The 15,794-nt window shown below is 36.9% G+C and overlaps 1 protein-coding gene across 1 annotated transcript in view; it reads left to right on the forward strand.

Annotated features, from left to right (window-relative positions):
• LOC134840836 (golgin subfamily A member 6-like protein 22) overlaps positions 1-14,753 on the forward strand; it is a 48,377-nt gene extending 33,624 nt beyond the window's left edge. Inside the window, exons 11-15 of the mRNA XM_063856823.1 lie at positions 6,858-6,992; positions 10,950-11,138; positions 11,815-11,952; positions 12,893-13,085; positions 14,695-14,753. Of these exons, the coding sequence (XP_063712893.1) occupies positions 6,858-6,992; positions 10,950-11,138; positions 11,815-11,952; positions 12,893-13,085; positions 14,695-14,753 (714 nt within the window). The remainder of the gene's footprint in view (positions 1-6,857; positions 6,993-10,949; positions 11,139-11,814; positions 11,953-12,892; positions 13,086-14,694) is intronic.
• The last annotated feature ends 1,041 nt before the right edge of the window (positions 14,754-15,794 follow it).

The raw sequence follows: 15,794 nt of genomic DNA on the forward strand, positions 1-15,794 counted from the left end.
TAGCTACTAAAAATTTCAAACCACATTCACTTGAATTTAAAACGAGAACGAATAATTCAAGCTAAAAATGAAGGAAAAAAGGAAGTTAAAAAATTATGTTTTTTAAATTTCGAACTTGACCAGTAGAACTGTGCTCGAGGTCCCACAAAACTTACTGGTTTTTTTGTTGATAGATTTAAAAGACACTTTTTTAAACACTACTTTTCCTTTTTTCACAACATAAAAAGTTTGAGGTTTTCCTTTATTTTGAAAAAAAAAATTCACTTGAAATTACAGAACGGGAGGCGTTCCCGAGGAGCGTAGCGACGAGCAACGCCGGGTTAGCTATTGCCCCTTAAACCAAACGGCCATGCCTTAATAATTCGAAAGACATGATATGAAATGTTTCACGGGACACTGAATGACATGAAGGAAATTTTGATTCCGATATCTTTTACACATTCAAATGACAATCTATGCTTATCATGCATCGGTAACTATCAAGGTGTCAAATTTGCAAAATTTTCATTTTTTAAGTTTACTATTTTATTTCAACTTAATTAGTTAGTTGAGGGCTTTACTTTTTGAATACTTTTATCTCATGTTTCTACTTTTTATAATACCTATTTACGCAAACCAAGAAGTGGGCTTGAAATCATTAGGAAATTACTGTTTCACGGTTAAAATTAGTCAGAAAAAGTTTTAGGCTCTATCTGAATCATTCTAAGCTTTAAATTTTGTAATTTAGTGCTGAAATGTTAATTGAAAGTCTAAACCAGTCCCCTAAAAAATGCCAAAACTTTATCGCTAACCCTTAAAATTAATAGCACAAGTTTGAGGCTGTAAATGAATCAGTTTTTAGTATACAAAACCCCTGCACTTGAGCAGAGTGATGAGACATATAGAGCTTAAAGCTAGAATAAACCCTGTTTTTGGAAAGGAAAGTACTTATTGTCAAGACGGCGAAGTATAACTCTCGTTAATGGCTTCTACTTGCCCTTACCCGCAAAGTTTTTTGGTGCTAGTCACTTCTCGCTTTTGCTTTTTCATAACCAGTTCTACTTCTTGAAGTTTTCCTGAATTACTTCAGTAACTTCAACAAACAATGCCGAACTCTACTTCTATTGCGACACCTGTTCCTAGCCAGCAGTGCGGAAAAATACTGAGCTCTAAAAGGAACTTGAGAAGACATGAGCAAAAAGTTCACAAGATCCTTCCTCCCCCTCCTCCTCAAACTGTTTGCGATGAGTGTCTCGAGTCATTCGAGAGTTTGTCGGAAGCCCGAGAGCACGTCGAGCTGGTACATGACATGACTTCGAATAGTCATTGTATCTATTGCCATACAATTTTTCTCACCGCGGAAAGCTATGGACAACACTTGCTGAAGGAGCACGCATTGCCAGTTTGGGACGGCATTGAGACGACGTCTTCCGCTGCCCCAACGGAAAGCGCGTTCAGAGGCAAATTGAGTCGATACGATCTCAAAGTTGGTGAAAAAGAAATCGATTTGCTTCAAGTCATGATGCAAAACAAGGAGGAAATAGATGCTCTTATACTGGAAAGGGTCAAAGAGGGTCCGAACAAGGTGCAATTCCACGTGGAAGTGGGAATGATCAAAATTCCCACTGTGCAAGACGGGGACAGTGGAAACTTCGAAAGGACCATACTGTTTCTGAACACTAAGACATTGACAGTGTACTTCGAGGGAATAGCTGGGGTTCAATTCTTGGAACTGATTGAACATATGGTCAACCAAGTCAATTCGTTCTCTTCTCATGGTAGCGGATGGATTATTGACAGAATTGAAAAATTGCGAATCAGTTTCGCGGCCTTCTCACCAATAAGAGCAGGATCCTACCTCGAGCTACCTGATGCACTCAGCGCAGCATCTACTCTGCTCACAAATATCAACACTAAAGATGATGACCGTTGCTTTCTCTACTGCTTTGTTGCCGCATATCACAATGTGAATGAGCCGGCCCTCTACCCCACATCTAGACGGTGGCTGGAGAAAAACAAAGTCTCAACCTACAATCTCGACAAAGAAGGAATTGTGAAAATCAATGGGGAATACGAAATGCCAATGGGTCTGATGGATATGGACAGATTTGAAAAGTTGAACAATTGTCAAATCAACGTCTTCCGGTAAGCAAATTCTAATTGCCTTCTAAAAATTTTAAAATTCCTTCAATAATGTTCTTCACCTATTCAAACACCCTTTTTATTTCATTCCAAACCTAGGTTTAAAAAATTATTTTTCTGTTCAGGTACAACGATGGCAAATTGTTGCCCATAAGAGTATCGAGCAGATTCACTACTAGCCTGATTGTGGACTTGTTGCTGCTGACAGATGGATCAAAATATCACTATGTGTTGATAAGTGATCTCCAGAAACTGTTCGAGTACGTGCGGCACAAAGTGCACCGATTTCAATCTGAGATTTGTCGCAAATGTTTCCACACATGCGCTTCATCCGAAACTCTGAGAAGACATCAAAAACTGTGCTACCAAGACGAAGATGTCGTCATAACAATGCCCAAGCCGGGAAAAGATGACCACAAGTTCAAAAACTTAACAGCTCGTTGGTACGTACCCAGAGTAATCTACTTTGATTTGGAGTCACTGCTCTTACCAGTATACGGACCGCAACCTGATCCGCGAAAATCTAGCACGCAAACAATTGAAATCCATCAACCGTGCGGCTACGCGTTAGCAGTAATCGAATTTGGGAAAAAAGACCTGTTAAAATTTGAGCTTAAAAGAGGACCGAATGTGATGGAAGAGCTAATTAGCTCCCTTGAATCGTTAGCGAGACAAATTTACGTAGAAAAAAGGAAATATTACACTTTCACTGGTATAACAGACCAGGAACGGGAAGATGCTACAATTTGTTGGATATGCGAGAATGATTTTTCCGACAAGGATCAAGTGGTACTTGATCATTGCCATTACACCAACAAGTTCCTGGGTTGGGCACACAATGAGTGTAACGTTAATAGAAAAACAACAAATTACATTCCAGTGGTAGCTCATAATTTGTCAAATTATGATTTACACTTTATAATCAAAGCGCTGGCAAAAAGCGATTCGGAAAACACTTTTTCCGTAATACCCGCATCTGAAGAAAAATATATATCCTTGACAATCTCAGTCTACATAAAAACGTACACGGACAAAAACGGAAAAATCAAAAAACTCTACAAAAATTTGAGATTCATCGACTCGTATAGGTTCATGCTAGCATCGTTAGCAAAACTTGTCGATAATTTGCCCAACGAAAAATTTTTTCTGCTGGAGAACTATTTTGAAAAACTCGGCCACTCAGCTGAAAAAGTCAGTCTGTTGAAACAGAAAGGGCATTACCCCTACTCATACTTCAACTCATTCGAAAAATTCCGCGAAACTCGCCTTCCCCCACGAGCAATGTGGAAAAATAGTCTAACAGGAGGGGATGTGAGTGTTTCAAGAAGCGAGTACAATCATGCCCTTAAACTTTTCACCGAACTGAAGTGTGGCTCACTTGGTGATTACCACGACTTGTACTTGACTACAGATGTGCTATTGCTTGCTTCCGTTTTCGAAGCTTTTCGGGAAGTTTGCTATCAAACATACGGGCTGGATTGCGCCTGTTACTTCACGGCAAGTAACCTTTCCGGGGACGCCTTTCTAAAAGTTTGTAAGCCCGAACTGAAACTCTTAACGGACCGTGAACATCTAGAACTTGTGCAGCGAATGATACGAGGAGGCATGTCGTCGGTTTACGCGCGCCGATTTTACAAAGCAAACAATAAATACCTCGACGATTTTTCGCCCTCAGAACCATCAAGCTACACCCTCAATATTGATGCAAACAATTTGTACGGGGGGATAATGAAACACTGCCCTTTGCCCTTAAACGATTTTTCAATAGTTGAAAAAAGTCTGGCAGACATACTGCTCACCAGCGAAACCTCAGAGTGGGGTTATATAGTTGAAGTCAATTTAACCATACCCGAAGAGCTTCACGACTTCTTTGCTGATTACCCCCTTGCCCCCTCTCGTGAAGTAGTGGACATCGGTGCAATGAGCAACGAGCAAGTCGACATGTTGGGAAAATTGGGAATCACCACACTGCCAAAAGTGTCAAAGCTTCTACAGACCTTGCATCCTAAAGAAGGTTATGTTTTGCACTACCTTACCCTAAAATTGTACCATGAGCTGGGAATGAAAATAACTCACCTCGGAAAAGTTCTTCAGTTCCGCCAAAGTCACTGGATGGCACCCTTTGTCGACCTCAACACCCGCCTACGAAAAGCCGCGGTAAATAAATTCCAGGAGAACTTCTACAAGCTAATTGTTAATTCAGCTTTCGGTAAGACAATGGAGTCTAAGTTAGGAAGAAAGAAGCTGGAGATTGTAAGGAATGAGAGAGAACTTTTACAAAAAACAGCTCTGAGCATAATGAAAAGCTTTCAAACTATTGACGATCAATTAGCCACAATTAGCTTTTCAGTAACAAAAATATTGTGGGATAAACCTATGATAGTTGGTGCGACCATCCTAGACCTCGCCAAGCGATTCATGTTTCAGTTTCATTATCAAAAAATGAAACCAAATCTAAACTTGGAACTCCTTTACTCCGACACGGATAGTTTTATTTACGCTATTAAAACTGATGACGTTTACCGAGACTTGGAGAAAATAAAAACTGATTTCGACTTTTCAAATTACGATAAGGACCATTTCTTGTTCAAGGATACCAACAATAAAGTTGTGCTGAAGTTCAAAGACGACACTGGTGGGAAGCCGATCAGAGAATTCGTCGCCCTAAAACCGAAACTATATTCGGTCGTCCTTAATGGTAAATAAATTTTAAGCCACCCTTCCACCCCCCATTCCTACCTTTTACAGAACAAAATTACCACCACCAACCTACCTACACCCCTTAATTTGTTGCATTAAACTATGGGCATTTAGCTGATTTAGGCAACATTATACAATGTTGCCTAAACGTTGATTTATCTGACAACATATTCCCTCTTTTTTCCACTTTTTTAATCATAATTTGGAGTCTTCTGCTCTTTTTTGGTAAAATGAATCAAATTTTGTTCGGTATAAATTGAGTGGCTGAAGTGAAATGAAGCTATCCCCTACGTTGTAGAAAAGAATAATAATTTTGCTTCTGTTTAGAAGGCACTCAAAAATTGAGTGCCAAAGGAATTAAACGGAGTGCACAGAGAGAATTGGTCCACCAAACCTTCAGGGACACATTATTCACTGGAAAAACAATGAGAGTGTACAACTATAATATAGTTTCGAAAGGTCACACCAATATGACAGTGAAACAAAACAAACTTGCATTATCACCAATCGACTCAAAACGTTTTCTACTTTTCGACGGAATTTCGACAGTAACCTTTGGCCATAAAGCCGCTGAAGAAAATGCTTTTCTAGAAGACATTTACATGGACACCGAGTGGGCCAACTCATACAATGAAACTGATAACAGTTCTCCCGATTTTACACTTCCAGATTGGGGACTTTTACAGCGGCCCTACTCAGAAGCTGAGCTGCAAGAAGAAGAAGAAGCTTCTAGTAGCCGAGTCCGTCAACGTCCCCCTATAAAAAACCCATTTATTTTATCTGAAGCTTCAGAAGAACGACCATCTAAAAAACAGCTCAAAGAAAACCAAAACAATAAACATTAAACTCTGAAACATATATTTTCAGATGATTTTTACTGTTCGTCCTTTTTATACTTCGACTTGTATATGTTTTGGTTTTTACCAATTTACAACTAATAAAATACTCGTATTGAGCTCAATCACTGTTTTAACATAAATAGCTTCAGGCAAATAAACTAGTAGACGCAAACCAAGTGTTAATTCAAACCAATGTGTGAAATCCTTAGGCTTGTTTTCAATAACAAACTTTAAAAGCATGACAAATCTTTGACGAAAAGAAAGAAAGCCAGGAAATGATATCCACATGAAACTAGGACGAAAAAAGAAAAGTTCAGGAATTAGGACGATTAATTTTAATTATCGCGGGAAAAGGGACCGCTTTCAAAGGAATTAGAAGGAATTATTCTATCGCGTCCCGGTTGTTGAGCTCAGCTTAACAAGATCCTAAGGAGGGGGTCTTTTACTTTAGGGGTGGGAACTTGCGATCATTTACAAAATCCTAGGATAGGGGTCCTCCAAAAAATTAAGGACCCCTTTCCTAGGATTTTGCTTTACGTGAGGACCCCCCCCCTTAGGAAGGACCCCCCCTTAGGATCCGGGACACGATACAATACTACTATTTTAATAAGGAAAATTAACTAACTGAGGTCTGTAGCATTAAATAGCTGTTGCGATACCTAAAGTTACATTATTTTCGTCGCATGAATTTTAAACGATGGAATTTGTTTTTGTCTTAATACGTCTAAAAAGGAAGTGAAATCTACGTTTTGAAGAAGAATCATTCTCGTTTTAATGACTTTCCAGGATATTTTTTTCGGTCTAACCTTAAGTTTAGCTTGAGTTTTTTTTTTTAATTTAAAAATTTCGATGTACTCTTTTTGCTGCTTTCGGATGACTGGACCAATCGAAAATAACGAAAACAGTAGGTTGAGAATCATTGGAATTTGACCTAAACTGGGGTGGAAATTCTTTGCTAAGTACCATGGGGGGAATACTTAACGAAAAAAAAATACAAAATAGCATCATTTCAACCTATATTAAAATCTAGTATTTTCGAGTATTTACTAGTATTGTTGATATGATCCACAAATACATCGTTATTTATAATTAGAAACGTTTTCCAACTAAATTTCCATCATTCTTTGTAAATTCTCACTCACGAAGATAATCGTACGTTGATCGAAAGTTATATTTTCTTTAATGATTCATTTGAAGGTGATGAAATTGAGAGGAGAGAAAGAGAGTTGGGCCCGGAAGGAGGAGGAGCGGGAGGTGGAGTTGCAGAGACTCAGACATCAGGAGCAGGACCTCAAGATCGAGAAGGAGGCACTCGAACAGAAACTGGCCACGGTAAATATCAACAATGTCAACACACTCACTTTTTGTTCAGGTGGCTATCGTGGATTGGGAAGAACTTATAGAATAAGGTGGTGTTACACGCAATTTTTGGTATGTCTACGCAATATTGTATCGCTGATATAAGATTGTTTATATTCTGATTTTATGATCATATGCTTTTTCTCATGTAAAAAACTTGAGTCGAGATGGAAAAATTCGATAAAATCTTGTCCAGAACTTAACCGATTTATCAATCGAGACTTGTAAATTGACTTATAACTCAAGACAACAGCTCATAGCACAATAGAAAGTCATCTGCCGAACAAAAACTGAATTTCGAAACTAACTCGAGGGTTCACGAGTTAATTGATCAGTCAGTCAAAAGTTGATGAATTAAGTTCAGTTTTTTGAAATACTGATGCACGATTCGGTGGATTTGTGATAATTTACTGGCTCTCCGACCGAAAAGTTCGGTTCTTATTCAGAGCTGTCCCCAAAACAATTCAAATTGAATGGAAAAAAAAATTTCACGTTGCTCGTTTACAGATCTATGAAAAGCATTCGATACAGTAGATTACAAAATCCTACTGAACAAACGTGTTTTCAGTATAATTTGAGCTACTAAAATTAGTTTCAACAAACAAAACTAAAGGTGTCAGTGTTAACCAGAAGGCTTGAGCATTCAAGAAGTTTGAAAACGGAGTGCCCCAGTGCTTTGTTCTGGGACCACTTTTGTTTTTCATTTAAATAAACGATCTTCCGAACATTTGTGAAGCTACTAAAATCATAATGTTTGCCAACATATAACAATTAAAAACCTAGGCATTCCTTTATATCAAAAACTGAACCTAAATACACATATAGCTGAGGTTAAAAAAAACTGAAAGTATGAGTTCCAAATGTGTGTTTTTAAAACCAGGTACCTTAATATAAACTTTGATTAGTCTTAGTTTCTATCATGAATCAAGCTTGGCGTCTTAAAATAGGAGGACCGAACTTCTCAAACGGAATTCAAAAAATTTAAATAGTCGCAAAATAGTATACTGAAAACTTTTCACTCAATAGACAAGTCTGATCAAAATTTTTTTAAAAAAAAACATAATATGTTCTGTTAAACTAACACATCTGCATGGAATAAAAAAAGCAATTTTTCAGAATTATTCGTGTTGAACATAATACCACTGTTTCTACTTCGTTTCTCACCCGAATTGAGTTAAATAAATGATATTATAAAAGAAACTAGCTGAAACAAAATTTGCAATACAGAAATTTAGGAAAAAATTAAAACAAAATACAGTCGGTTACTAGAGTTTGGCGTTTTGTTTATTTGCCTGTGTCGTCTTGATTCTTCACTTTAAAAGATAGATTTAGATATCAAAAAGTCGAATTAGTTTCTACACGATTTCCGAGATAACGTTATTCAAGGTAATGATCAATCGGCTATTTTTTCTGGTGAAGTGAGTTCTTTTTCTTCGAAGAATGTCAGTTTTATACTTTGTCAAATTTTCAGTAAATGCTTCAAAACTTCATGAAAAAAGTTTATTTCTTCCTCAAAGAACGTGGCTCCTTTACAATACTTTTTCTAAAAATCAAAAGAAGATCTAAATGTGAAAAAGGACTATTAAGTTGAAGATTTGTCCCGAGGAGACGTCGCTTGACAAATCCAAAAATCTTTTGATGCTCTCTTAAATTAAGGCCTCATCAATTTTTACATAAATTGATCGTTGATTATAACATACTTATTTGAAAAGAAATTATGATGATTAAATTGAGAATTTAGCGCTCTTACAAATGTTGGCACTTCTAATCTTAAAAAACTTAGCTTGACTGCTCATTTCAGTCTCTCTTACCTTAAATGTTCCGACTGCCACATAAATCGAGGAAAACATATTTCCTTTACAAAATTGGACGAAGTTTTCACAATGAAAAAAATGTCAGCTTAAATTTTCAAAAAAAAAACATTTTCACACCCTTTAGATAGTGCAAAATGATAGTTTTTCTATACCGGAGTATCATTAAGGACAAATATTTTGCGTCAATTCAATGACGATGTGTGAGCCTGATTGAGTCGCCGCATAACTTCACATAACTTCAAAGAAAATGATCACAAATTCAATAGTTTCATCTCAGTTTAATATATTCTTCAATATGCTCTCAAGTCATCAAAATTTTTTGGATGCCTTGAGAGAGTTTCCTCCGAACCAGCTAATAAAAAGTTGAAAACGACTGATTAAAAGTTTAAGCCCAAGCTTATTTGTTTTGTGACCTTCTTCGAAAAACGAACAAAACTGCTCGTATAAGTGCAAAATCCTAAATTTTCTGACTACCCATTAAAAGTGACGTAATAGTTTTCATAAAACTTGTTTGAAAAATTAAGAAGTTGATGCAACCTCGAAAACAATTAAATTACGTTCAAAATTAAAACTTTTGAAAATCTTCCACCTCACGCTATTTAAATCAGAACGAAGTGATGCCTTCAGCGTCCAACATCAGTTTATGAGTTCAAACAGCTCAAGTCGGTTGAAAAAGATTTTTGAGACTGATTAATTTGCGGAAATATATTGCGCGTTAAATGTCCCAAACTAAACAACTTGGCAATTTTCAAACCACCATAACCTTAAAAAAATGATCACAGGAGAAACACTCTTTTAAAATTAAGCTCAAAGGGGGGGGGGGGGGGCGTACAACAGTGCCGAAGTGCAACAGTGCCGAAAAAGAGGGGAAAATTTCAGAATAATTTAAGCGCGTTTTCTGAAGGGCGGGAAATTACTGACGCTAATCAAAAAAGAAAATCAATCCAATTTCGGCGCCAACATGTCTGCAACTAAAAACGAAACATATATTTTGGCGCTAAAACGTCTAAGTTGCAAATGTTCTTGCTCAAAAACCTAAAGTGTTACTTAAGATTGTAAGCGATCGCCGTTTAGTTTTTGATTGCCGCACTTAATATGTTGAAATTTGCTCAAATTTTCGGGACTGTTGAACAAAGTTTTTATTTTCGGCAATGTTGAGCTATTTTTTTCGTCACTGTTGCACTGCCCCAGCTAAAGTTGACGAGAAAATTTGTCGAAGGATATTCATAAAACCACGCCAAAAGTGATTTATTCAAAAACCCGATTTTTTTCTGAAGAAAAATGATCACACAAAAATTTTCAAGTGTTCGATGAGCTTATTACCTATAAAATTTTTCAAAGGTGTGTTTTAAGGTTTTTACTGGTAAGTTGAGACACTTTTGAGATAGTCATTTTTACTTTGAGAGTTAAGGTGAAGTTTTTTTGTCGAATCAATTGTTTTTGTTTTTAAATCTTCGACTGTCCGATTCTCGAATCAAAGTATGACTTGATTTTATGCAAGCTGTTTCCCACTTGCAAAAAGTTTCTTCGGACTTAGCACTGAGCTTTATCATTAATAGAAAAGGTAATACAAATCTGTTTCATTAAAATATCTATTCAATTTCTAGTTTGTTTGTTTTAGACTGCGAAACTGGTAATTTTAGGAGCAGAACTTGATCCTAGATAATTTGTGTTCAAAATATATAATATCCTACTTTTGTTTTTAATGTTTGGTTAACAGCGGTAATTTTTTCTTAAAAAAGGGCTGCAGTTTTGAATTAGATGTGGTTTTGGTGCATGTCCGATCCTGAAGACGCCAAGGAAAGACCATTTTACTAAATTTGAACCTTTTCCCCATCAAGAGAACCTACAGGGGGAGGATTTTAACTTGGTCTATTTGGGAGGTGGTTTGAACAGTTTTGGTGCTGTTGGCTGAGTATGTTTCCTTTGTTAAATCGCCTTTGTAATGCCATAGTATGTCATATGTTATATGGCGCGAAATTTACAGCGTTTTTTAAAACTAATATTAAAATAAGTGTGATTGCAGAGGGGAAGGTTGAATGGCCATAACTGAGCTTCGGCTTTTTTTCGCTCTTTTTGTTTTTCTCTTAGATGGTTAGTTTCGATTGTTTATCAGATGGAGAAGCGAGTGCGAGAGCTGGACGAGGAGAGGGGGTCTCTGTCTACCCTGAAGAGTCAGCTGGTCCAGGAGGCGAGTGAGGCGAGGGTGAGTCAAGAGAAGGAGAGGACGAGGATGGAGGAGGAGCACTCAATTGTGAAGAGAGACATGGAACTGCAGTTCAAAGAAGAGCTCTGCTGTCAGAAGGTAAAGATAAAGTTTAGTGAAGAAAGAAAAACTGAATCGAACCTAAGAGACAAATAGTTTCCGACCCAAAAATATGCTAATCTCCAGCTCAACACTGGGCGGTCACAGTTTGGTTCTTTATGTTTGTTGAACAAATTACAATTCTCGGCCTATCGGCTTGTTAAAACAATTATTATTTGGGACTGTTTTTCGGACTGTTTTTTTTTCGTTCATTTTCATACCGTTCCGGATTGTTTTGACTTGGACTGTTTTGCACAGACACGTTAAGTAAAACCCTGTGTCCAATAAACCCAGTCCATGTTTTAAATAAAAGATACTAGTTCCGGTAAACTAGCCATTTCTTTTGATTGTGAAGAACGTTCGCGTGTGTAAGTTTTTGTGCAAATTAATTTTTCGGGGGGGGGGGGGGGGGGACTTTGCAAAAGATTGCTTAAAAATTATTTTACTCAAGTTTAATTAAGAAATTAATTGAATATTTAAGCAGAAGAGGAACTCTGTAGGTTTTCGTGACTGCTAAAAAGATAGAAGTAACTAGCCTGCAAACACATTTAAAGAAACGCTCTCCCTCGGATTCTAAAACTCCCTTTACTGTTCCCAAAAAATTTCTATTTTTTTTGGGCTTTTTTCTTCGAAACTGAACTGTTGAACTGTTTATAATGAGGGCATGTGTGCTAAGGTCAAGTTGGATGAGATGGAGGTGATGAAGATGGAGTTGGAGCAGAAAGTAAGGGAGCTGGAAGACCAAATCAGTCAGCTGCAGAAACACAATCAACACACCACTCTACAGACTCAACAAGAGATGGAATCTTTCAAGGTAATATGCTCGCACTCTTCGTTTCATGCAGTCTTCTTTCCAGTAATGTTTAGGACTTCATATGAGATTTAATCACATAGTTTCATTCTTTCATATTGCATAATTCGACTACGGATTACGAATCAAACAAAAAAACTGGTTGCTATCCAAATAACACAGAATTTTTCGAACATATAAGATTTTTTTTTTGGGGGGGGGGGGGGGGGGCTAAGCAAGAACAGCTGGTTGCTAATCAAATAGCACAGAACTTTTCCACTGTTTATGTTTTTTTTTGTGGGGGGGGGGGGCGTGGGGCTAAGAGGGATTTTGGAAAGAAAAAATTATAGTTAATTTAGGGTAAGCAACAACAATTACGACCAAAAACAAAATACTGAGTTATGTATGAAGTACTATACTCATCGAGTAATTTCAGATAAGGTACACCGTCTGCTCGTCACGCTACCTTATTTTTGGGAGGATATATTCGTGCAACTTCTTAGTCTAATAGCGATCTTAATCTTTCTCTTATATATCCTAGTCTCAATAGATCTAGTGTACACCGGTTTATGCTAGTTAGTTCCAGAAAGAGAACAACTGTTTTCTAAGTTTAATTCAAATTGTTCTGTGTTGAAACTACAAGTTGTTTCAACACTTACAAATAAGTGGGTTGTTAGTTTTATGGAGTATGATTGGTTAGTACTCAATGTTTTATAGGGATACAATATCATAATATTAGCCAATGATAAATACTAGTTTAGATCTGGTTCCACCCAACCGGGGTTTAGAGATTTTTAGTTCTTCAGTGTTTTTTTGTAGTGGAGGATGAATGATGGTGTTTTTCTGTAGAGGTTGCGAGCATATTCTTTTTTCTGGTTTGGAAGAAGAGTTGTTATCACGATCGTTTCGGGAGATCGTATCATGATTTCTGATCGGTTGTGATGAGTGTTGATCTGGTTGATAGGAACATTGCTATTTTCAATCTCGTTCGGGAATGGCATGTAGTTCGACTTTTGATGTAGTGTCTGGTGACTTGGATCTGTGCGTAAACTTAAACATCGAGATGGCCATTGTTCGGTTGCATTGGGTTTCCTTTGCTGCGATGCCAAGTCGTACTTTAAATTCTTTGAGTGTAGTGACTGTTGGCAGCATGTCAGGTATGTTTTGCCATTCCGTAGTTGGAGTGTGATTGGATTGTCAGGTTCCTTGCTGCTCATCTTTGGGTTGTATGTTATCTATATACTGCATGGTATTATTTACATATACAGATTTTTGTTAATTTTGTTTTTAGTTATGATATTGTATTAGTTTTTATCGCAAAAGCGTTATTGTTTAGTACGGTTTTTTTTAGAACTACTCACACTTGAGTAACTCCCGTCAAAAATAGAGGGTGTTGTCACAAAGCGTGGATGTAGCACGGTGGGTGAGGCCGGCTATGGATCATGCTCAGGACATCCGTTTCTGGTGGGTTAGGCCAGGAGTGAGGGTATAAATTTTGCTCTCTTTTTTGGAGGGTCCTGTTTGAGTTCAAACTTTCATGCCTTTTTATTACTGGTTTTTTCCTTTTTTTTCTTGGTTGTGTCCTTTTCTCAAAAATCAAATTGTTTCTCTTGGGTTTGTCTTTCGACTTTTTGGTGTTTTATTCTTTTGTGTTCAGACTTGAAAATAGTCTTCAGAAAAAAAACTTATCCAGTTCTAAGCTGTTGTTAATCCAGTTTGAGTACCGTGGGTTTTCTTTTCTTAGTCATGCTGTTAGGTTGTGGTTTGCGGTGTTTAGTAAGCTTACGTTGGTTAGTTTGAATTATTATATAATTCCTTTCCAACCGGGTTAAAGGAAAGTTTGAAACGTTTTAAAACTTGTTAGACTTGTTATAAGTTAGAGTTAAAACTCAAATTCATTATTTTAAACAATTCTTCGTGGGCGAGCTGTGCGATTGTGGATAGAATTGTGGGCGAGTGAATATTTAAAACCATAAGGAAGCGTTTTTAAAAAGGTTAGTACTGCTTTGAATTTTATAGACAATTTTTTTAAATTTACTACTTCGAAATTATAAATTTTACTGCTCGATTTGGGGGTTGAAATTATCAATTTAATTTCAATTAAAAGAGTATTTTTTGCATGGGGGAAAAAATTTATATATCAAAGTATTGTTTTGTACGGAAAAATTTTACTGCTTCATTCATTGAACTGGTTAATACAAATTTTTGATTCTGGAAAAAAGTTTTTGTTTTTCATTTCATATTTCTTTTTTGTAGGTGATTGATGATCGTGCTTGTGAAAACTATAGAAAAAAGGAAACCTTTATTTAGCCAAGAAAAGGAGGATATATTTAGTCTGAAGAAGTGGACAAAACAATTCGGGTGCTTTAATGATGTTGTGCTCGTCAGTGCTAGGTGAGAGTTCATAAGGTGTATTTTGAATGAGGTTATAAAGTTTATCATTATATCGTGTGTTATGGATGAGTTCTATGATCTGGATTTCGACGGGCTGTAGGAGTTCGTGTGGGACTATTAGTGGGCGGGATTCGTCTACGTTGAAAATTTTACTTAAGGGACAGAATATATACATCTGGGTGATGGGATCATAGCTTCGGAGGATGCCTTGTAGGTTAGTATCGTTAATACAATAAGTGAAATTAAGAAAGAATGGTGAGGTGTATTTAGAGTTAAGGTATTGATATCCATAGTAAATTTGTTTTGCTGGGGTTTTGTGAGTGTAATGAAGTTGGATGAACTTATAGTAAAAGTAAGTGTGTGTTTGTTTAGTTCGTAACATGACGTCGTGTGAACAGTGCAAATCACGTTCTTTGGGTGTGAGGAAATGAAAGGTTAGTGAAAAATGGTTAAATTTATTAAAATATGAATCATAAGCTTGGATATCACGAAGTGATGTTGAAAGGACGTGATCGTATTTTTTATCAAAGGTGTTGAGGGTGAAAACATATGGTTTTCTAATGAAAAATTTTTCTGTTCGTTGCGGGTCAGCATATTTGTCGTCATTCAGTGCTATTTGTCGTCATTCAGTGTTTAGTAAGCTTACGTTGGTTAGTTTGGAATATTATATAATTCTTTTCCAACCGGGTTAAAGGAAAGTTTGAAACGTGTTAAAACTTGTTAGAGTTGTTATCAGTGAAAGTTAAAACTTCGTTAGCTCTTATGATGTTATGATCGTAGTGGTCGATAGAATATTCGTTGGCTTTGGTTCGGTGAATTTGGTGAGTGATTGTTTGTATCCTATATGTGTGAATTGTTTTGGAGTTAAAGCTGTTGTTAAAAGGTAGAGTTGAGAACTGCATTGTTCGTTGTCCATGAGGGTATGTTATTTAATGGTAGTGATCGTGGATTAGTAAAGTGATAGTATGATGTTATGAGAGTGTAGGGTATAATAGGTGCTCATATACAAAATTTGGGTTTTCGTCATTGAGATCTGAATGAAAGTATGTGTACTGGGGAAAAAAGGTAAACATATTTGGAGAAATTCTTTTGTGTTAGTGTGAAGTGGATGATTAACAAATGTTGTGGATGGTCCTGAGTTAGAGGGAAATGGAGTGTTGGGGAATTTTTCTTTTTAAGTTTCGTTGGGCTCGGTTCGTACTGGAGGCTGGTGTTGATGAGGGAGTTGGGGATGATGGATTTGATGATATTATGGATTGTGAGAGTTGGTGAATAGTTAGTGTTTGAGGGTGCTGTAGTTGTTGTTGAAGTGTGATGAAATTGTCAAGCTCGTGGGATATTTGCGTATGTACAGAGCTGTTGTTGTTGGAAAGGTCACTAATTAAGGGGGAATATTGGGGTGTAACGTTGGAAATAGAAGAAGGTGTGGAAGAGGGTTTCAATTTTGTTTGTAAGTGGAGAGGTTGAAAGGG

The sequence above is a fragment of the Symsagittifera roscoffensis genome, chromosome 1, assembly GCF_963678635.1.
Source record: "Symsagittifera roscoffensis chromosome 1, txSymRosc1.1, whole genome shotgun sequence".
In the NCBI taxonomy this organism is placed as follows: domain Eukaryota; kingdom Metazoa; phylum Xenacoelomorpha; order Acoela; family Convolutidae; genus Symsagittifera; species Symsagittifera roscoffensis.